The sequence below is a fragment of the Nyctereutes procyonoides genome, unplaced genomic scaffold, assembly GCF_905146905.1.
Source record: "Nyctereutes procyonoides isolate TBG_1078 unplaced genomic scaffold, NYPRO_anot_genome, whole genome shotgun sequence".
Lineage (NCBI taxonomy): Eukaryota > Metazoa > Chordata > Mammalia > Carnivora > Canidae > Nyctereutes > Nyctereutes procyonoides.
Window position 1 is genome coordinate 46259927 of NW_026575049.1, and position 21234 is coordinate 46281160.

The 21234-nt window shown below is 42.9% G+C and overlaps 1 protein-coding gene across 15 annotated transcripts in view; it reads left to right on the plus strand.

Annotated features, from left to right (window-relative positions):
- The window catches only part of KANSL3 (KAT8 regulatory NSL complex subunit 3), a 43173-nt gene that overhangs the window by 13841 nt on the left and 8098 nt on the right, over window positions 1-21234 (plus strand). For 14 of the 15 annotated variants that reach the window (XR_008664828.1, XM_055328149.1, XM_055328148.1 and 11 more), the window contains 15 exons: window positions 8389-8520; window positions 8794-8910; window positions 9154-9255; window positions 9364-9435; window positions 10770-10844; window positions 11024-11181; window positions 13531-13594; window positions 14036-14236; window positions 14450-14606; window positions 16130-16207; window positions 17887-18078; window positions 18677-18761; window positions 19193-19320; window positions 20418-20527; window positions 20939-21161. Coding sequence is in view for 14 of the 15 variants with exons in the window: in XM_055328149.1 (XP_055184124.1) it covers window positions 8389-8520; window positions 8794-8910; window positions 9154-9255; window positions 9364-9435; window positions 10770-10844; window positions 11024-11181; window positions 13531-13594; window positions 14036-14236; window positions 14450-14606; window positions 16130-16207; window positions 17887-18078; window positions 18677-18761; window positions 19193-19320; window positions 20418-20527; window positions 20939-21161 (1894 nt within the window). In the remaining variant the exon portion in view is untranslated. The remainder of the gene's footprint in view (window positions 1-8388; window positions 8521-8793; window positions 8911-9153; window positions 9256-9363; window positions 9436-10769; window positions 10845-11023; window positions 11182-13530; window positions 13595-14035; window positions 14237-14449; window positions 14607-16129; window positions 16208-17886; window positions 18079-18676; window positions 18762-19192; window positions 19321-20417; window positions 20528-20938; window positions 21162-21234) is intronic. The other variant, XM_055328150.1, reaches the window with a different exon arrangement.

A 21234-nucleotide genomic window follows, 5' to 3' on the forward strand; every position in this document is an offset into this window, starting at 1 on the left:
GTCCTAGGTTGGCCAGCCTCTGCTGTAGGTTCAGAAAGTGGGGTTGGGCAAGGTCACTGCCTGGTCAGCCTGGAGGACATGACTGAAGCTAACAGGTTTGCTTTGCTATTAAAAATAGGAGACATGGTATCATTTTACGTTTTGTCTGGTGTAAACGTCTTTAGCCCTGCTGTCTCCAGAATGAAGTGTGAGGCCTGAAAACCAAAATGTACTTTTAGCCTCTCCAGCCCTGCAGCTTGTGGTTTGAGTCACCTCTGAGGTGAGGTGAGAAAAGAATTGAATTATCATGGGGAAGGTGAAGGGTTTACCAGGGAGGCATGTTGAAAATGAGGACAGAAGCAGACTTAGGTGTTCACCGAGTACAGGACTGTGGGGTGGGAAGATTTCCAGCACTGTCCACTCTAGGCTGTGCTCTCAGGAGTGGTTCCTCTACTGACAGGCTCTTGTTTTCTTAGATTATCAAGTTCACAATGAGTACTTCGGTTGTTTCTCGCTAAAATTTTTTGAATTTATTTTTAATTTTTATTATTTAAGTATAGTTGAGATACAGTGTTTTATTACTTTCAGGTGTATAATATAGTGATTTGACAGTTCTGTACATTACTCCTTGCTCACCATAGTAAGCGTAGTCACCATCTGTCACTAGATAATGTTATTACAATATTACTAACTGTTCCCTATGCTGTACTTTTCATCTCTGTGACTTATTATTAGAAGTTTGTATCTCTTAATCCTCTTCACTTATTTCACCATCCCCCCAACCCTCTTTCTTCTGGCAACCACTAGTTTGTTCTTTGTATTTATGAATCTGTTTCTGTTTTTTAGTTTGTTTACTTGTTTTATTTTTTAGATTCCACATGGAAATGGAGTCATATGTTATTTGTCTTTCCTTGACTTACCTCACTTAGCATAATATCCTTTAGATCCATCCGTGTTTTTGCAGATGGCATGATCTCATTCTTTTTTATGGTGGGAGTAGTATTCTATTGTGTATATAAACCACGTAATCTTTACCCATTCATCTGTGGATGGACACTTGGTAGCTTCCGTATCTTGGCTATTATAAATAATGCTGCAGTGAACATAGAGTGCATATATTTTTTCAAATTAGTGTTTTCATTTTCTTTGGGTAAATGCCCAGTAGTGAATTACTGGATCAAAAGGTAATTCTATTTTTAATTTTTTGAGGAACCTCCATACTGTTTTCCCCAGTGGTTGCACCAATTTACATTCCCAGCAAGAGTGCACAAGGGTTCCCTTATCTCCACATCCTCCCTGGCACTTGTTATTTCTTATCTTTACTGGTATAAAGTGGTAATTCTTTGTGGTTTTGATTTGCATTTCTCTCTCTTTTTTTTTAAAGATTTATTTATTTATTTATGATAGACAGAGAGAGAGAGAGAGAGAGAGAGAGAGGCAGAGATACAGGAGGAGGGAGAAGCAGGCTCCATGCCAGGAGTCTGACGTGGGACTCGATCCCGGTGCTCCAGGATCGCGCCCTGGGCCAAAGGCAGGCGCTAAACCGCTGAGCCACCCAGGGATCCCCTGATTTGCATTTCTCTTGTGGTTAGTGATGTTGAACATTTTTTCATGTGTCAGTTGGCGATCTATATGCCCTCTGGAAAAGTGTCTATTAGGTCCTCTGCCCATTTTTTAAATTGGATTATTTTGTTGTTGTTAAGTGGCATAAGTTCTTAACATATTTTGGATATTAACTCCTTATCAGATATATCATTTGCAAATATCTTCTGCCATTCAGGAGATTGCCTTTTCATTTTGTTGATGGTTTCCTTTGCTGTGCAAGACCTTTTTATTTTGTGTAGTCCCAATACTTTATTTCCCTTTTGTTTCCCTTGCCCTAGGGGTGTACCTGTAAATATGTTGCCTAAGACCAATGTCCGAGAGGTTACTGCCTATATTTTCTTTTAGGAGTTTTATGGTTTCAGATCTCACATTCAGGTCTATAATCCATTTTGAGTTTATTTTTGTGTATGGTATAAGAAGGTGGTCCAATTTCATTCTTTTGCATGTAGCTGTCCAGTTTTCCCAACATCATTTCTTTTTTTTTTTTTTTTAAGATTTTTTGTATACATTCATGAGAGACACAGAGAGGCAGAGACACAGGCAGCGGGAGAAGCAGACTCCACACAGGAAGCCCGATGTGGGACTCGATCCTGGGATTCCAGGATCACGCCCTGAGCCCAAGGCAGACACTCAACTGCTGAGCCACCCAGGTGGCCCTACCATTTCTTTATTAAAGAGGCTGTCTTCTCCCCATTCTTGTCTCCTTTGTCATAGATTAATTGACCGTGTAAGTGTAGGTTTGTTGCTGGGTTCTCCATTCTGTTACATTGATCTTTGTGTCTGTTTTTGTGTTAATACTATGGTGTTTGGGGCACCCCGGGTGGCTCAGAGGTTTAGCGCCGCCTTCGGCCCAGGGTGTGATCTTTTTTTTTTTTTTTTTTTTTTTAATTTTTTTTTTTAATTTATTTATTTATGATAGTCAGAGAGAGAGAGAGAGAGGCAGAGACACAGGCAGAGGGAGAAGCAGGCTCCATGCACCGGGAGCCCGACATGGGATTCGATCCCGGGTCTCTAGGATCGCGCCCTGGGCCAAAGGCAGGCGCCAAACCGCTGCGCCACCCAGGGATCCCACCAGGGTGTGGTCTTGAAGACCCGGGATCGAGTCCCACATTGGGCTCCCTGTGTGGAGCCTGCTTCTCCCTCTGCCTGTGTCTCTACATCTCTCTCTCTGTATGTCTCTCATGAATGAATGAATAAATAAATAAATAAATAAATAAATAAATAAATAAAATCTTTAAAAAATATAAATTTAAAAAAGGAAAATATTAAAAAAAAATACCATGGTGTTTGGACTATTATAGCTTTGTAGTATATCTTGAATTCTGGGACTGTGATACCTCCAGCTTTGATGTTCTTTCTCAAGATCGCTTTGGCTATTTGTGGTCTTTTGTAGTTTTATTTATTTGTTAAAGATTTGGTTTATTTATTCATGAGAGAGGCAGAGACACAGGCAGAGGGAGAGGCAGGCTTCATGAAGGGAGCCCAATATGGGACTCGATTCTGGAACTCCAGGATCACGCCCTGGGCCGAAGGCAGGTGCTAAACCATTGAGCCACCTAGGCATCCCTCTTTTGTGGTTTTATACAAATTTTAGGATTATTTGCTCTAGTTCTCTGAAAAATGCTATTGGGATTTTGATATGAATTGAGTTGAATCTATAGATTGCTTTTGGTAGTATGGACATTTAACAATGTTAAATTTGCTAATCCATAAGCATAGAATATCCATTTTCTTGTGTCATTTTTAATTTCTTTTTTTAATGTCTTAACAATTTTTAAAGTAAAGGTCTTTTACTTCCTTTTAATTGTACCTGTTGGATGGAAATGAAGGTGAATGGGATCATGCTCTTGGGCCAGCTACTTTCAGCATTAGAGCCATTGTGAAGGGAGCAGAGAGAGTATACACCCTAGCCTCTTAATTTTTTGTTGAGAGTGAATGCAGTGTTGGAAAGACCAGTGAGGCTTGGTTTACCAGCTCCAAGCAGAGAAATTGGTATTGATTAATTATTTCTAAGTAGTGTGTATTGAAGGAAAGTGAGTTTCAAGACTTTGCTGTTTCAGAGTTGTACTCTCCTGCCAGATAAAAGCTTTTGAAGTCTAATTCAGATCAGATTCTCTTACTCAAGGTGTTGAGTGGCTTGTAGTTACAGAATAAGTTGCAAAGAATAAGCCCTACAGTCTTGCTTCTTTCTAGTGTCACTGATTGGAAAGCATTTTCCCCATGTTCTCTTGGAATTCTGCAGAGCACATCTCATTTCACATGCTGCATCTTCAGATGAAAATTGCCTCTTGACTTTCTCCTCCTCTGTCAGATGGTTTGAATCAGCAGTGTGGGGTTTCTCTTTCTTTCTGGCACTTATTAATAGCCTCTTTTGTTATTTGTGTGTCTGTCTTCCTTACCCCTCATAGATTATAAGCCTGGTGCCTTGTAACAGCAGCTGTGGCATGAACATTTGTTTCCTGAATTAAGCTGAGGTAGTCTGATGATATATTCCCCCTTAATTTCTTAGGGAGAAATCTTTTTAGTCTTGTTCTTTTTAAAATAGTATTACTGTCCATTCTTGTCATTGCCTGGGCAGCTTATTTTCTTGTATTGTCTTTGAACTTTTTGATATATAGCATTTTATTAGTTTCAGCTGTACAACATGACTTGATATTTGTATATATTCCAAAATGATCACCACAATGAGTCTAGTTAACATGTGTCATTGTGCATAGTTAACAAAATTTTTTCTTGTGATGAGAACTTTTAAGATCTATTCTCAGCAACTTTCAAATAGGCAGTACAGGGCAGCCTAGGTGGCTTTAGTGGTTTAGCGCTGCCTTCAGCTCAGGTCGTGATCCTGGAGTCCCAGGATCGGGTCCTGAGTCGGGCTCCCCGCATGGAGCCTGCTTCTCCCTCTGCCTGTGTCTTTGCCTCTCTTTCTCTGTCTCTCATGAATAAATAAATAAAATAAAATCTTTAAAAAAAATAGGCAATACAATATTAACTATAGTCACTACGCTGAACATCATATCTCCATGACTTACTTACTTTAAAATGGTAAGATTGTACCTTTTGATACCCTTGACCTAGTTTGTCCACCTCCAGTCCCCTGCCTTTGGCAGCCACCAATCTATTATCTATATCTGTGAGCTTGTTGCTGTTGTTTTATTTTTTACTTTAGATTCTACATATAAGTAAGATCATGCAGTGTCTTTCTGTGTCTAACTTATTTCACTTAGCATAATGCCCTCAGGATCCATCCATGTTGTAGTAAATGTCAAGATTTCTTTTCGGTTTTATGACTGAATAATACTCCATTGTGTGTGTGTGTGTGTGTGTGTGTGTGTGTGTGTGTGTGTGTGTGTACATACACCCCATTTTCTTTATCCATTCAAATAACTTAGGTTGTTTTCATTTTTTGTCTATTATAAATAATGGTGCAATGAAAATGGGGATGGATGCATATATCTTTTTGAGTTCGTATTTTTATTTTCTTTGGGTAAATACCCAGAAGTAGAATTGCTGGATCATATTGTAGTTCTGTTTTTAATTTTTTGAGGAACTTGCATACTGTTTCCCATAGTGGCTGCACCAGTTTACATTCCCACCAAGAGTGCACAGTGTTCCCTTATCTCGCATCCTTGCCAGCACTTGGTATTTCTTGTCTTTTTCCTAATAGCCATTCTAACAGAGGTAAGATGATTTCTCACTGTAGTTTTGATTGGCATTTACCTGATGATGAGTGATGTTGAGCATCTTTTCATGTGTCTGTGGGCTATCGGTATGTCATCTTTGGAAAAATGTCTATTCAGATCTTCATTTTAATTGGATTATTTTTTTGCTGTTGAGTTGTAAGAGTTCTTTATATAATTTGGGTATTAACCCCTTATTGGATATTTGTAGATATCGTCTCCTGTTCAGTAGGTTGCCTTTTCATTTTGTTAGGGTTTCCTTTGCTATGCAGAAGCTTTTTAGTTTGATGTAGTCCCAATAGTTTACTTTGCTTTTGTTGCCTTTGCTTTGGGTGTCTGATTCAAAAACTTATTACTAAGACAGATGTCAAGGAGCTTACTGCCTATGTTTTCTTATAGAAATTTTATGGTTTCAGGTCTTATGTTGAAGTCTTTGATCCATTTTGAGTTATCCATTTTGAGTCTTTGATCCATTTTGAATTAAGTTTTGTGTATGGTGTAAAGTACTGGTCCAGTTTCATTCTCTTGCATGTGACTGTTTAGTTTTCCCAACACCATTTATTTCGCCATTCTATATTCTTGGCTTCTCTATTATAAGTTAACTAACCATAGATGCCATATATGTGTTACTTTATTTCTGGGCTTTCTATTCTGTTCCATTGATCTATGTGTTCCATTGATCTATGTGTTTGTATAAAAATACTCTTGATTACTGCAGGTTGTTAATATAGCCTGAAATCAGGGAGCGTGATGCCTCCAGCTTTCTCGTGCTTTGGATAATCAGGTTTTTTTTGTGGTTCCATGCAAATCTTAATGTTGTTTTATTTCTGTGAAAAATGCTATTGGAATTTTTTTTTTTCTATTGGAATTTTGATAGGTATGCATTGAAGCTGCAGATTGCTTTGAGTAGTTTGGACATATTTTTTTTTTTAAAGATTCCATTTATTTGTTCATGAGAGACACAGAGAGATAGAGGCAGAGATACAGGCAGAGGGAGAAGCAGGCTCCATGCAGGGAGTCTGACATGGGACTTGATCCCGGGTCTCCAGGATCACCCCCTGGGCTGAAGGCGGCACTAAACCGCTGAGCCACCCCGGCTGCCCAGTTTGGACACTTTTAACAGTATTTTTCCTTTTTTTTTTTTTTTTTTTTTTTAAAGATTTATTTATTTATTTATTCATGAGAGACAGAGACACAGAGAGAGGCAGAGACACAGGCAGAGGAAGAAGCAGGCTCCATCCAGGGAGCCTGATGCGGGACCCAATCCTGGGTCTCCAGGATCAAGTCCTGGGCCGAAGGCAGGTGCTAAACTGCTGAGCCACCCAGGGATCCCTTAACAGTATTTTTCCAATCCATAAGCACAGAATATCAGAATATCTTTCCATTATTTATGTTTTCTTCTGTTTCTTGCATTAATGTCTTGTATTTTTAATTGCATAGTTTTTCACTTCCTTGGTTAAGTTTATTCCTAGGTATTTTTTCTTTTTGATCCAGTTGTAAGAAGGATTGTCTTTTAAATTTCCCTTTCTGCTAGTTTGATACAAGTGTACAGAAATGCAACAGATTTTTACATATTGATTTTGTATCCTGCAACTTTGCTGAATTTGTTTATTAGTTCCAACAGCTTTTTGGTTAGGTCTTTAGGATTTTCTCTATAGAATATGTCATCTGCAAATAGTGTCAGTTTTACTTCTTCCTTTCTAATTTGGATTCCTTTTATTTTTCTTGTCTAATTGCTCCAGCTAGGACTAATAGTACTGCTGTGTTACATAAAAGTGGTGAGAGTGGGCATACTTATCTTGTTCCTGATCTTAGAGGAAAAGCTCTCAGGTTTTCACTGTTGGGAATAGCATTAGCTATGGGCTGACTTTACAACCTGCATCACCATAGTACTTTTCATTCTTCACTTTCTCAGAATGTTTTTTTTTCTTTTTCTTTTTTTTAATTTTTATTTATTTATGATAGTCACACACAGAGAGAGAGAGAGAGGCAGAGACATAGAGGGAGAAGCAGGCTCCATGCACCGGGAGCCCGACGTGGGATTCGATCCCGGGTCTCCTGGATCGCACCCTGGGCCAACGGCAGGCGCCAAACTGCTGCGCCACCCAGGGATCCCCTGTTTTTGCTTTTCTGAAGACTACCTTTAAACATTTGAAATTCTTTCCTTTCCCCTAGGTCACTTTGACCTTTTGTGGGTAATATGGAATTCACAGAAATATTTCTTCTTTTTTTTTTCATAGAAATATTTCTTCTCAGTGTAAGCATCAGCATGTCCAAAACCTATACTTACACATCTATGAGGTCACATTTTCTAGTAAAAAATAGGATATGGTATAAGTCACAGTACACACAGTACATAGGAAATATTATTTTGGGCACAATAACAGATTTCTTTAAAGTGTCAAAGCTTGAAGGCAATACTCTAGAGGAAAATGCAGATTTTTAAAAAAAATTTATAAAATCAACTGATGTTCATTGAGGATATTAGAAAATACAGAAATCTAAAAAGAAAAAAGCTGTCCATAACTCCATAAAGATAACTATTAATATTTTGGCATATTTTCTAATAGCATTTTTTTCTGAGTAGAGGTAATTTTTATGTTTTCTATTTTTCTTTAACATTTTAGCAAAGTTATTTCCCTATGTTATTACAGATTCTTTTAAATATTTTAAATTAACTTTAATACCTAGTTACATGGATAACTTGCATAATCATTCTCTTATAGATATATTTAGGTTATTTTTTCTCCTTAATCATTGTTGAGAATTAATTTGTCTTTTACGCACACCCCTACCCGCCCCAAGCCCCATGTGTATATTTTTGATATATTTTGTTAGGAAAAGTTCTGAGAAATAGAATCCTTTGGGAAGGGGATAGCACTAAATTTAAGTCTCTTGATACATATCACCAGATTTCTTTCTAAAGGATTGTACCCATTTACCTTTAATGATGGGAGGCATACTTTTCAACTATCTCCTTATTTGTACTTTTGCCCCCAAGTAAAGTTTGAAAGGCTTAGTTGAAGTCTGTCTGTGACTCATAATGGGGTTCTTTCCTCCCACCCAATTCCTGCTGGTGGGTAGGTCTCCTGCTTCTCACTGGAAGCATCTTTGCTTTTGCTTCTAGATCCCTACTTTGATTGACCGGATGCTTGTGTCATCTAACACGAAGACTGGGGCTGCAGGAGCTGAGGCCTTGTCCCTCTTGCTGAAGAGGCCCTGGGATCCTGCTGTGGGAGTACTTTCTCATAATAAACCAGTAAGTCAGAGGAGCTCAGAACTTAACTATGGCAAGTCAGAGGAGCTCAGAACTTAACTATGGCCCATGAAATTTTTAGAATTCAGTCTCAGAACCTTAGTAAGAGGATAATAAATAACTTTTCCCATTAATAACTGGTTGTGTATAGTGCTTTAGCATAGTTTCATAAGGAAATTAGCATTGTTTGGAATAAGAAAGGTATTGGGATGCTTAGGATTTTGTGGAGTAACACCTCTCTCTCACTGGTTCTCTGTTGGGGTTCTTCTTCCTTAGAGCAAACTCCCTGGCTCTCCTCTCATTCTCATTGCCTCCTCCGGGCCTTCTAGCTCCGTGTTTCCCACCTCACGCCGCCACCGCTTCTGGCAGTCTCAGCTGTCCTGCTTAGGCAAGGTATGTGTGGGAATAAGAGGAACTATTTCCTGGTTGGAGTAGAGTCTTGAAGGACTGAGGCGACAGAATGTGGGAGGGGGTCCAAATGGATGGACTTAAGTGTTGAGCATCCCCCCACTCTCTTTGTTTTTAATTTGAATGGTGCTTATCTAAAGTTGAAGGGATTTAGGGTAGGTTAAGCAGAATTGAGAGAAGATTAGAAACTTATCTCTGCTGGCATGGCTGCCACTTTCTCTCCTTTAGGTCATCCCTGTAGCCACCCATCTGCTGAACAATGGTAGTGGGGTCGGAGTTCTGCAGTGTCTCGAGCATATGATTGGGGCAGTGAGAAGCAAAGTGCTGGAGGTGAGAGTGCCCTTGTTTCAATTCACTGTGGCATGCCCAGCATGCTGGGCTTGTTTTGCACCCAGCTATGTCCTCCTGTCTTACTGTCTTCTTTCTCTTCCCTCAAAGATACACAGCCATTTCCCCCACAAACCTATTATCTTGATTGGTTGGAATACAGGAGCTTTGGTGGCCTGTCACGTAAGTAATTCACATCTCATTTGGAAGTTGTCTTGGGATAGAATAATAGGCTATTGCTGCTGATTGCTACCATTAAGTCCTTTTTTATGTTCCAGACACTGTGGTAGATGATCTGCCTATATAAATGGCATTTTAAGGCGTAAAAGACTAACTTTGTTTTCTAACTTTATTGTGGAAATTTTAAGCAGAAACCTAAAAGGAGAACAGATGTAAAATAAAGCCTATGGGCCCCTCACCCAGCTTTACCAGCAGTTAACTCATGGCCAGGTTTTTTCATCTTACCCCTGCCCACTTTCTCTCTCCTCTAATTATTTTGAGGAAAATCCCAAATAGGGCGCCTGGGTGGCTCAGTCGATGAAGCATCTGCCTCTGCTTGAGGTCATGATTCCAGGGTCCTGGAATTGAGCCCTGAGTTGGGCTTCCTACTCAGTGGGGAGTCTGTGTCTCCCTCTCCCTTGCCCCTCCCCCTGCTCATGCTCTTTCATTCTCTCATAAATAAATAAAATCTTGAAAAATAAAATAAAATTGGAGTCTTAATATTAAAGAAAATCCCAAATATTTCATTTGTATATATTTCAGCATATATCTCTGAAAAAAATATTCCTCTTCCACTCCCAAATGTATGTACTATTCTCCTACCTTAAAAAAAGATACTAGCAGGCATAAATTTTAATAGTTTTGGAATTTGATGTTATATTCATATTCTGTTCCTTTCTAAGACCTCAAGGAACCTTTCTTAATTATTTTACATACATTTATATGTACATTAGTTTGCATAAGTGTTCCTGACCTGTCCAAAGCCCCTATTCTCAAGTGGATCAAGTAAGTGGAGCCTATACTGCTTCATGTGGTGTGGTTAAGTATGACATCTAGGGCCACTGGAGGAAGGACCTCCCTCTACACCCTGGTCTTGGGAATAGCAGAATTCAGTCAGCAACTGCTCCAACAAATTTGGGGTGCCTAGGAGCTCACCATTAAATTAAAAAGGAATAGATTTTCTTCATTTAAGGGAGAAGAACAACATTTGTGCTCTCCTGATTGCATTTGCTATCAGTGGAGAGAAAAGTGAATAGGAGGACTTAAGTATAGGAATTAATAGGATGGAAGCATTGAACTTCCCGTCCTGTGGTTCAGCCCTCTGCTGGGGTTCTCTCAGGGCTCCATCTTGTGTCTTGTGATCTTACTGCTGCCACTGGCTGGTTCTCCTGGGAATTAGTACTGGGGAGGAAGAGATGGGGACTAGCTGATAAGTCTGGACCACCTCTGGACTCTGGGTATGGTGTAGCTGCAGTAAAGTCATTTGACCTTTAGACAAACTATTGTATTATTTCCAGGTGTCAGTGATGGAGTATGTCACTGCAGTTGTCTGCCTTGGGTTTCCTTTACTCACCGTGGATGGTCCCAGAGGGGTAAGCATGGAGTGCAGCTGATTACTGGGTCAGTGGCTGGTGAGAATAAGGGGGGGTGTGCATTACACAAATTGGTGCTTAATGACTATAGTTGCCCAGCTGACTCCCTTCAGCAGACTTGCCTGGTCAGTGCTCAGTTAATAGGAACTGGCTGATTATAAAAACTATACATGTTTCAGGATGTGGATGATCCCCTCTTGGATATGAAGACTCCAGTCCTCTTTGTCATTGGACAGAATTCCTTACAGTGTCATCCCGAAGCCATGGAGGATTTCCGAGAGAAGATTCGGGCTGAGAACAGCTTGGTGGTGGTTGGGGGAGCTGATGATAATCTCAGGTGTGTAGCTTCCCCAGAACTGTGAGAGAGCCATATTGTAGTGTTGGAGGAATGCCTATGAGGTGGTAATATAACTAGATACTAAATCTTCTTTGAAAGGGGAAACCATTTTACATATTAAACTAATTCAGATTTCTAAAAAGTTGCAAAAACAGTACAAAAAATTCTTAGGTACCTTTAACTCAGATTTCCCAAATGTTAACATCTCACATAACCAGAGTATATTATCAAAATGAGGATATTAACATTGTATGATACTATTGTCTAATCTACAGACACAGATACTATCAGTTGCCTCACTAATGTCCTTTCTCTGTCCAGTATCCAATCCAGGATCACATGTTGTTATTAGCTGCCTTGTCTTCTTGAGTTTGGTAATATTCCTAGGTCTTTCATGATCTTGACATTTTGAAGACTTCTGGCCAGTTTTTTTGTAGGCTGTCTCTCAATTTAGGCTTTTGACATTTTTTTTTTGTGATTAGGTTGAGCATAGCATTTTTGGCAGAAATGCCAGAGATGATAAGCCCTCGGTGCATCCTCCCTGGGGATACATGTTGTTGATATGTCTTATCACTGGTGTTGTTATGTGTGAAGGTGGCATCTTCCAGGTTTCTCCATTGTCAAGTTACTATATTTCCGTTTGCGATTAGTAGTTACTCTGTGGGAAGGAGATAATTTGAAACAGTGAATGCAGTTTTGGTCATTGTGCTTTCACTGGAGTAGGCATTTCTTTATATTTTGTATCTTACTGAAGATGTATATGAACATAAGTTTCATTCGTATTAAACATCCTTTTATATATTATAGAATAAAAACAGCTGGAGTTTAGAATGGGCACCTTAGGTCATTGAGATGGCTACTGGCTCCTTACAAGACGAGCCGCCTGTAGGGTCTTTAATGATGATTTCATGAAATGTACTGAAAGATAGGTGGTGTCATTTGTTGGCTTCCTTTTTTAAAAAAGATTTTATTTATTTATTTGACAGAGAGCAAGCAGAGAGAGTGGCAGGCAGAGAGAGGGAGAGGGGGAGAAAGCAGGCTCCCTGCTGAGCAAGGACTCTGATGTAGGACTCAATCCCAGGATCATGGGATCATTTGACCAGAGCCGAAGACAGATGCTTAACCCGCTGAGCCACCCGGGCACCTGGGCTTCGTGTTTGTTTTTTTGTTTGTTTGTTTGTTTTTTTGTTTGTTTTGTTTTGTTTTTTTTAATATGCTCAATCTTAGAGCTTAATTTCATTTGTGTGCTTTAGCTAATAAGCTTAAAGCAAGTACCTGCTCCTACCTGTCTTGTCAGTTTCTTAGCCAAAGATGTTTTAGAGAAGTCGTGGTTTTTGTTATTTGGCCATTTTTTTGTGGGCCTAGAATCTAATTCTTCAGTGTTCAAGGCAATGTTTTTTTGTAAATACATTGTCTTTGTTGGTTATTCAGACATTCTTATCTATAGGAGGGTAGTGTGTGTGTGTTGAGTGGCAGTGAGGGAACATGAGAGGTTAGAATACCTTAGTGGGAGTTGTATTGTGAGGCTTCTTATGAGACGTGATTGCAAGGTGCGTGGGTATTGTCCTGAGAATTAGGAGACCTCAATTTAGTCTTGATTGCTTTGCTAAGAACCATGCTAAAAACTGCTTAACTTCTGGGACTTGCTGGCCTCATCTGTAAGATGAGGATGCTATACAATGTCAGAGGCCAACAGCTAGTAAATTGGGGTCTCAGAATTTGGAAGCTCAGAATGTTGTTCTCTACCCTGTCACTTGGGGCCCTGTTTTTTTCTCTGCCAAGACCCACTGCCACCCCCCTGTCAGAAACCAGGGGTTTTAGGGACTCTTGGGTGACTTAGCAGTTCAGTGTCTGCCTTCAGCCCAGGGCATGATCCTGGAGTTCCGGGCCCCAATCCCACATCAGGCTCCCTGCATGGATCCTGCTTCTCCCTCTGCCTAGGTCTCTGCCTCTCTCTCTTTGTGTCTCTCATGAATAAATAAATAAAATCTTAAAAAAAAAAAAAAGCCAGGGGTTTTAAAAATAGCTTCCAAAGAGGGGAGTGCAGCCATCTATGGCCAGTTACTGTTATCTCTTTAGAACTAACCTGTGACCACCTCTCCTCTTCTACTGATCTCATTACATATATTATTTTCGTAATCCCCACAAGTCAATGAGTGAGGTGTTATGATTCCCCATTTTTCAGATGTGGAAGCTAAGGTTCAGAGAGGTGGTGATACCTGCTAGAGGGCTAATGTAGTCCTCCTTCCTGGGCACAGGAAGAGAAGAAGAAACACAGAAGAGAAAGCCATTCTTGCTCCCGTATTATGCCATGGAATGTTTAAGTATTTCTTCCTCTCTGTCTCTTAGAATAAGCAAAGCAAAGAAGAAATCAGAGGGGCTGACTCAGAGCATGGTGGACAGATGTATTCAGGTACACAGTTGTTTTAATGTGTTTTTCTCAGTGAGGCTTGCCTTTCTGTAGCCTGTTAGCCTTGATCTCGTTGGCCAATTTCTTTGGCTCTGAAGGGTATGGGAGTATCCAGTGGGGCTTCTGGTAGAACTAAATCAAGCAAAGAAAAGGGGAAAGGGAGGGGAAGAAAGGGAAAGCTGTATGTAGCATCAGCAGAGAAGGGGTTTATTGGAGGAATGGGGGAACACACTACCCCAGTGTGCCACCCCATAGAGGTGTCAGGGTGCAGGCTACTGCTGGTCTTTGGCTGAGGCTGGGGTTTGTGCCTGGCTCTGTGTGCATGGAGAGGGATCGGCACACCCGATGCCAAAGCTGGGGTTAATTGAATTGAGTTGAGCTTGTTGGGGAGGTTCCTGTTCCCTAGACTGAGGACTCAGCAGTCTGGGCCTCTCTTTACACTAGGATGAGATCGTGGACTTTCTGACTGGAGTGCTGACTCGCGCCGAGGGGCATATGGGTTCTGAGCCTCGGGATCAGGATGCTGAGAAGAAGAAGAAGCCTCGGGATGCAGCCCGCAGAGACTTGGCCTTTGAGGTCCCTGAGCGGGGCAGTCGGCCTGCCTCACCAGCTGCCAAGCTGCCTGCCTCACCCTCAGGCTCAGAGGTGATGCAGGCAGGGAGGGAGCACTTTTGTTAGGGAAGTTAGCTGTGGAGTTGATTCCTTCACTTGCTAGGGATGCTTGTCTGCCTTGCCAGTGCTGTAGTACTTTGAGTTCTAGTGGGGAGGATTTCTGACCAGGGAATTCCAGGGGGACGTGATAATTGGTGGTCAAATCCAAATATCTGGCTCAGCTCTTATCCTTCTCACCCTACCCAGGATCTTTCCAGTGTATCTAGCAGCCCCACCTCAAGTCCCAAGACCAAAGTGACCACAGCGACCTCTGCCCAGAAGTCCAGTCAGATTGGGAGCTCTCAGCTCCTGAAGAGACATGTGCAGCGGACGGAAGCTGTGCTGACCCACAAACAAGCCCAAGGTATAGGCTCCTTGGCCCAGGGGCCCCTCAGTTTATCTTTTAGAGTGATGTCATGTGGTATTTGGAAAGTATTGGCATCTGTAGCTTCTTCCAGGAGCATGGGAGAGGCACCCTTTCCCACATTTCTGTCCAGACAAAATTAGGTTGCAATGAATACCAAGGATTGTTTTCAAGGGTAAGACATCACAAAAGGTCTCTGCATTAGTGGAGCTGTATAGTTCCACTAATTATAGCTTTGCTTTGGTGTTCTGGGGAAGTTTGGTTTTATGAGCTGACTACGTGTGTACTTGCCTCAAATTTTTTTTCTGACTCCCAATTAGGGAAGCTACTTCTGTTCTAGGCCCTGCCTAGCCACTCCTGCAGTCAGGGCACTATTCAGGTCATGTGGACAAGGTGATTAGTTTTATTTCTCAGATTCCAGGGCAACTCAGCTGGCATCATGCCCTTTCTTTGTTGTGCCCTTGAAGAGTTAAGGTTCCCACACTGGGACTTTCTGTGAAGTTTGTTGGGGTTTCTCCAGATAGGCTTTAGATTAGTCTGGGAAATGTTTGTATGGCTGAGATCAGAGTCTGGAGAACAGTGTGCTACTGAAGCTACAGAAAAGGGAGTTTTGTGAGCAAGGAAAAAGGAAACCATAGCTCTTCCTCTGCCCCCCACTTTGGTCCAATTGGGCAGCCCCAAGGTAAGGCCTTTTGGGCATTGTGTTTGGTGATGTATCCAGGAGCATGCAGCATCGGAAGTCTCAGGAACTTGGAAAGAGGTAGCACAAGAGCTGGCTGTCAAGTAGAAATATGCAGAGGTGACAAGCTGATCTCACTTCCCCTGTGTTTCTTTTAGTGGAGCCGAAGGGTCAGGACTTAAACTCAGGCCTCTTATGAGGATGCCCTTAAGAGTGGTGCTAACAGGGAACATGTGTGAGCGGATCGTTGAAGGCAAACAAACAAACAAACAAACCAGGCTGCTAGGGTCCACGTGGGTGGTCTGTGACCTGATCTTCTTAAGTGGTGGCCAGAGCCAAGTTTAGGGTGGGTGATGTTCCAAGACGCTTTTGATGAACAGAGAGTCAGTGGTCTGCTTGCTTCTGGAGGGGATAATTAGTTGTAAATCTAAGGAGTTCTGGAAGGCTGATTGGTGATCTGGGTTAGAAATGGGACCTGGAGTATCATGGCACAGAGCAGCAGCCATAACGCCCTGGCTTTTGTAGGGCTCGTAGGCAAGAGGGAATGATTATAGCTAACTTTTACGGAGCCCTGACTACCTGCCATGCTGTTTTCTTGGCACTTGAGTTGCTGTTGCTCATTGAGTCTTGGCAACGGCCCCATGAGCAGGTACATTTATTATTTTCAGTTTATACATGATTCCATGGAGCTGCTAAGAGTCAGGTTTCAAACCCATACAGTAATTCTGGAAAAAGCCCTTGTTGACCATTTCCTAGAACATTTTCATGTCTTTTTCTTACTCCCTCTCCTTTTCTCCTTTCTCTGGCTGGCTGTGATACTGTAATTCTTTCTGATTCATTCCAGCACAGTTTGCTGCTTTTCTGAAACAAAATATGCTGGTGAGGAAAGCTCTTCCTCCCGGCACCTCCTCCTGTCTCTTTGGTGAGTATTGCTCTTCCTCTCACCTTTTCACGCTCTACTCTCTGCTTCTCTCCACTTCTTCCTTGTTTTCTTCCTCATCCTGCCTCTCATTTGTCTCTGGTTTCCTGCTGTTCTTTTCTCTTTTCCTTTTTCTGTCTTCTGATTCTTTTCTTGGCTGACTCCTTTTGCTTACTCCTCCATAGTATTTGCTTTTTCTCCATACTTTGTTTGCCTCTAATGGTTTTTCCTTTTTTGTCTCCTGTGGCTCTTGACTCTGCTTCTCCTGTATGTGCCTGTGGCCTATTGCCTGTGAACCTGAGTTTCCTTGTGTGTTTTTCTCCCTGCGCCTCTGGTTTCCTGCTTCTATCCTGGCCGCTACAAGCACACCAGCCATTTACCAGCATAAAACCTGTAGCTCCTTTCCCTTTTACCTGCCTTCCTATTCTGATTTTAGTCAGTGCATTTATTCCCTAAGCGATTCTTTTAGCTGGTTATACCCTGTGGCCTGGAGTAGCTCTCCGTGGCCCAGGCCAGGAGCCCCATCCCTGCCTGCCATCCTCATAGGACTATTGTTTTCCTCCCCACCCTACCCCTGATTGCCTATGCTAAAAAGAGGGCCTATGGTGGGCCTATGGTGGGTTTTATTTTTTTTTTAATGTTTTATTTATTTATTCGTAGCGACACACAGAGAGAGACAGAGACACAGGCAGAGGGAGAAGCAGGCTCCATGCAGAGAGCCTGACGTGGGACTCGATCCCGGGTCTCCAGGATCACGCCCTGGGCTGCAGGCGGTGCTAAACCGCTGTGCCACCGGGGCTGCCCGGCTTCTGGTTTTAATTTTTTTATTTTTTATTTATTTATTTTTTTTCGGCTTCTGGTTTTAAAGAGAAGGGAATCTCTAAGGAAGCCTGAAGGATAACTTCAGATTCCGAGAGGCTTGGCCATGTGCAAGATGAGTCTGTTTGATTCAGTGAAGGGGGAAGGCCATGTGTGAACAGTTGGCCTTTCTCTGTACTAGTACAAATGACCTGCGGACTACTTGTGACATGGGCCATTGTTGCCCTGTTGCTTTTGGGCAGGAGCAATAAAGTTGTCTTGGCTAAGATGCTCCTTTACCTAGTAGCTACTCAAAGCCAGCGTCAATTCCTGGCAATAATTCTTCTTGTTGCCTTCATTTGGCAACCAAACACTCAACCTTGGGCTCTTAGGACAGAGTAGGACTCTGAGAGCCTTGTGAAAATCTCCTCTGTAGAAAGGACGGGTAGTGTGCTCCTCTACTACTGCTTTGTGGGATGTTTCCTGTCCCCCAGCTATGTGATGTGGGGTGGGCCTGAAACAGGAAAATTACCACATTGAGTCCAGGAAGCATGGCTTCGATTCCTTGTAATGAGTCCTCTGTTGTTTGGCCTTCGGTAGGCAGGGTTAAGGTATCTTCTCCTTTCTTTTTGTTCCCACCAACTCAGAGCCCCCTACCTTCTGTCTCCAGAACAGGTTAAGGGATGGGGATGGGACCATCCTCTGAAAGGGCAAGGTGGCCTTGTACCACAGGTGGGACCTGAGTGAGGTGGGATTGAAGCATTGGCAGTTGCCTTTGAAGTGTGATTTTGTGTGTGACACATAGTCATGCCCATGCTGGTGCTGTCAGTGTCTCTTGGGCTTTTTTGGATTGTGGAAGACCTTACCGCAGGTCCATCTCTTAGTTCCCATTTCATCAGAACAAACGGAAGAGGCAGAGAAAGAAGATCTTAGGGTCCAGCTGAAGCGCCATCATCCCTCCAGTCCTCTTCCTGGCAGTAAGACCTCCAAGCGACCGAAGATTAAGGTATCCCTTATCTCCCAAGGGGACACAGCTGGAGGGCCTTGTACTCCTTCCCAAGGAGGAGTTCCAGAAGGTGAGTTTTTCTTGGCCTGTTTAAAAAAAACTGAGCTGTCTCAAACCACATAGCATTACTCTCTTGGTGACTACTTACTGTACAGCTGAGCCTCTGCTTCAGTGTAAGATGTGTCTGGAGCAAAGAGGACATGCGGTAGCACATGGGACAGACATGGACAGTGACCTGATCTAAGCTAGGATCGGGGAGGCAGAATGAGGATCAGAGGGAGCTCAGGGGTCATTCAGAGTATCATTATATTTTGTTCTTTACCAGTTTCAGTTAAAGATAAGAAAATATTCCAAGGATGCCTGGCTGACTCAGTTGGTAGGGCATGTGACTCCCAATCTCAGGGTTGTGAGTTTGAGCCCCTGTTGGGTATAGAGATTATTTAAAAATAAAATCTTAAAGTAAATAAATAAAATATACCAGAAAGTTTAAAAAATAGAAGAAAAATAGAACTCTCAACTCTCACTCTCCTACTCTACTGTACTTGATCTTCATTTTTCTTTGACCAATCTTTGTCCGTAATATTTTGCATTTAGCCTAGGTTGTGAAACTCTGAAAAGTAGGGGCCAGCCAGGACTGACTGGTGACCTTGGTGTTTTCTGTTTTGCAGCTGTGGGAGGGAAGCCCATCACCATGACGCTGGGGCAGGCTTCAGCTGGGGCCAAAGAGCTCACAGGGCTTCTCACCACCACCAAGTGAGTCTATTTCTTGGCCTCTCTGGCTCTGTTCCTTTCTTTCTCTTTACCTTTTTTCTGGTTGATTTAGTGCTTGGAAAGATGGTGGAGGTTGGATTTTGTCAGTTTGGAAATACGACTTCTTTCTTAGTGGGATCTTTGTCTTTTTTCGGGGGTTAGCTCAGAGGTTGGTTTTTGTTTTTGTTTTTGTTTTATTTAAAGTTTGCAGAGCATCCCATAGCTATTGCTTCAAGGTTTGGTTTGAAGTTTTAACTTAAGGCCTGACTTTCAGAAGGACTAGAGACTGAATTCGGAAGGTGGGACAAGGAAACTCTGGGTTCTAGTGTTCGTTACTATAAGCGTTGCTGGGCCCCACTCTGAACCCTTCCTGTGTTGCCAGCGCCTGTTGCCCTCTAACCTTTGGATAATAGAGCTCCTGTTTTTGTCTCTAGGTCAAGTGCTTCTGAAGGGGGAGTCTCAGCCAGCCCAGCCTCCTCAGTGTCCAGCAGCACAGCACCTGGTGCCTTGCACACACTCCAGAGCCGTCTGGTGGCCACTTCTCCTGGCAGCTCCCTCCCAGGTATCTGGTAGCTCAGCATTCTGAGCCTCCCAGCAAAGTCTCTTTTGGGTTGCTGCTGGAGGTGGTCCTGGGAAAGCAGCTGAATCTAAAGAATGTTCCCCTGAGTTGGCAGGCTTTCATAGAGGCTTGATGTGAAGCTGGAATTAACTTTGAGGTGGGGGAGTTTTTGGTTTTAATATTCACAGCGAGTATATACCCCAGTCTGCAGGTAGTATCTCTTGTACTATAAGGAAGAGAAATAGCTGGTGGGAGATGTGTGTATTGTGTTCATTGTGGTGTTTTTAAACATATCTGATTGCAGAAAACTGGGGATTGTGGTGTACTAGCATTAACAAAACATAAACCGGGCAGCCCCGGTGGCTCAGCGGTTTGGTGCCGCCTTCAGCCCGGGGTGTGATCCTGGAGACCCGGGATCAAGTCCCACGTCGGTCTCCCAGCATGGAGCCTGCTTCTCCCCCTGCCTGTGTCTCTGCTTCTGTGTGTGTGTGTGTGTGTGTGTGTGTGTGTGTGTGTGTCTCATGAATAAATAAATAAAATCTTTAAAAAAAAAAAAATAAACCGAGACACCTTTCTGCCTCTGCTTGTCTCCTTGCTTTCACCACCTCACCCTACATATGATGGCTGATTACCTGAGCCCAGAAGGGCCAAGGCTCTGGAGGTGTCCTCTTTCAGGAGTACCTCCCTCTTTGCTTTGTGGCCTCTCGACTGTGTAGTGAAATGAAATCAGGTATTTGGAATTCTTTTGGCTTAAGAAACTGTCCTTTTCCCTGGAAAGGATGGAATTTAGATTTCTGAAAAGTGGGGTTCAAGCTCTCTTCGGTTTTCCTAAAACTGTCTAAAACGTAAGACAGGTGGTTTGGAGCAGGTGGGGATATGTGGAGCAAACCCAAGGCAGTGTGTCTAGCAGAATACTTTTCTTCATGAGGGCATGCAGTGTGCATGCCCAGGGAGCCCTTCCTGGCATCTTTCTGAGAGCACTGGGGATGTCCCAGGAAAAGAGCAGTGGTACTTTAGTTGGCTGTGGAGGGTGGCTGAGTGTGGCTGTTCTTGGGATAAGAGATTGAGCCTATGCTGACATGTGTTATATCCTCTCCTAGGGGCCGCATCAGCCAGCAGCCTCCTTCAAGGCCTCAGCTTCAGCTTGCAGGATATCAGCAGCAAGACCTCTGGCCTCCCAGCAAACCCTTCCCCAGGGCCAGCTCCACAGGTGCACACCTTCCTCCCATGGGTCTGTGCAGGAGTTAGGAGGAGGCCTTCTCAGTTTAATTGGATTTGGCAGGGAAACTGGGTCTGGAGTCTGGGTCAAGACAGCCAGCCTTCTGACTTCACCCCCAAGAGCTACCAAAGGTTAAGGCTCCATCACTACTGTGTGACCTTGGGGAAGTTTTTTGGCTTCTCTGTATTTTTATTTCCTTGACTATGTAAAATTAGGGTAATAACAGTATTTCAAAGGTTGTTTTGAGGATTAAGTAAGATAGTATATGGAAAATGTGTGGAAGACTACCTTGCATGTAGTAGGTGCACAGTATAGGATAGCCTTTAATGCTATGGGCCCTCCACACTTGAATGTTGCTGTTAGGCAATAGCTTCTGATCACCTGGGCTTGTGTGTCCCACAGGCCACCAGCGTGAAGTTGCCCACCCCCATGCAGAGCCTGGGTGCCATCACCACGGGCACCAGCACCATTGTCCGTACCATTCCTGTGGCCACCACTCTCTCCTCCTTGGGAGCCACTCCTGGTGGGAAGCCCACAGCTATCCACCAGCTGCTGACCAATGGGGGCCTTGCTAAGTTGGCAAGCAGCCTCCCCGGCCTGGCTCAGATCTCTAACCAAGCATCAGGTGAGTCTCTCATAACAGCTGTGGGACTCTTAGATATGGGTCTTTCCCTAGGACCTTCCCATCTTATGTGAGC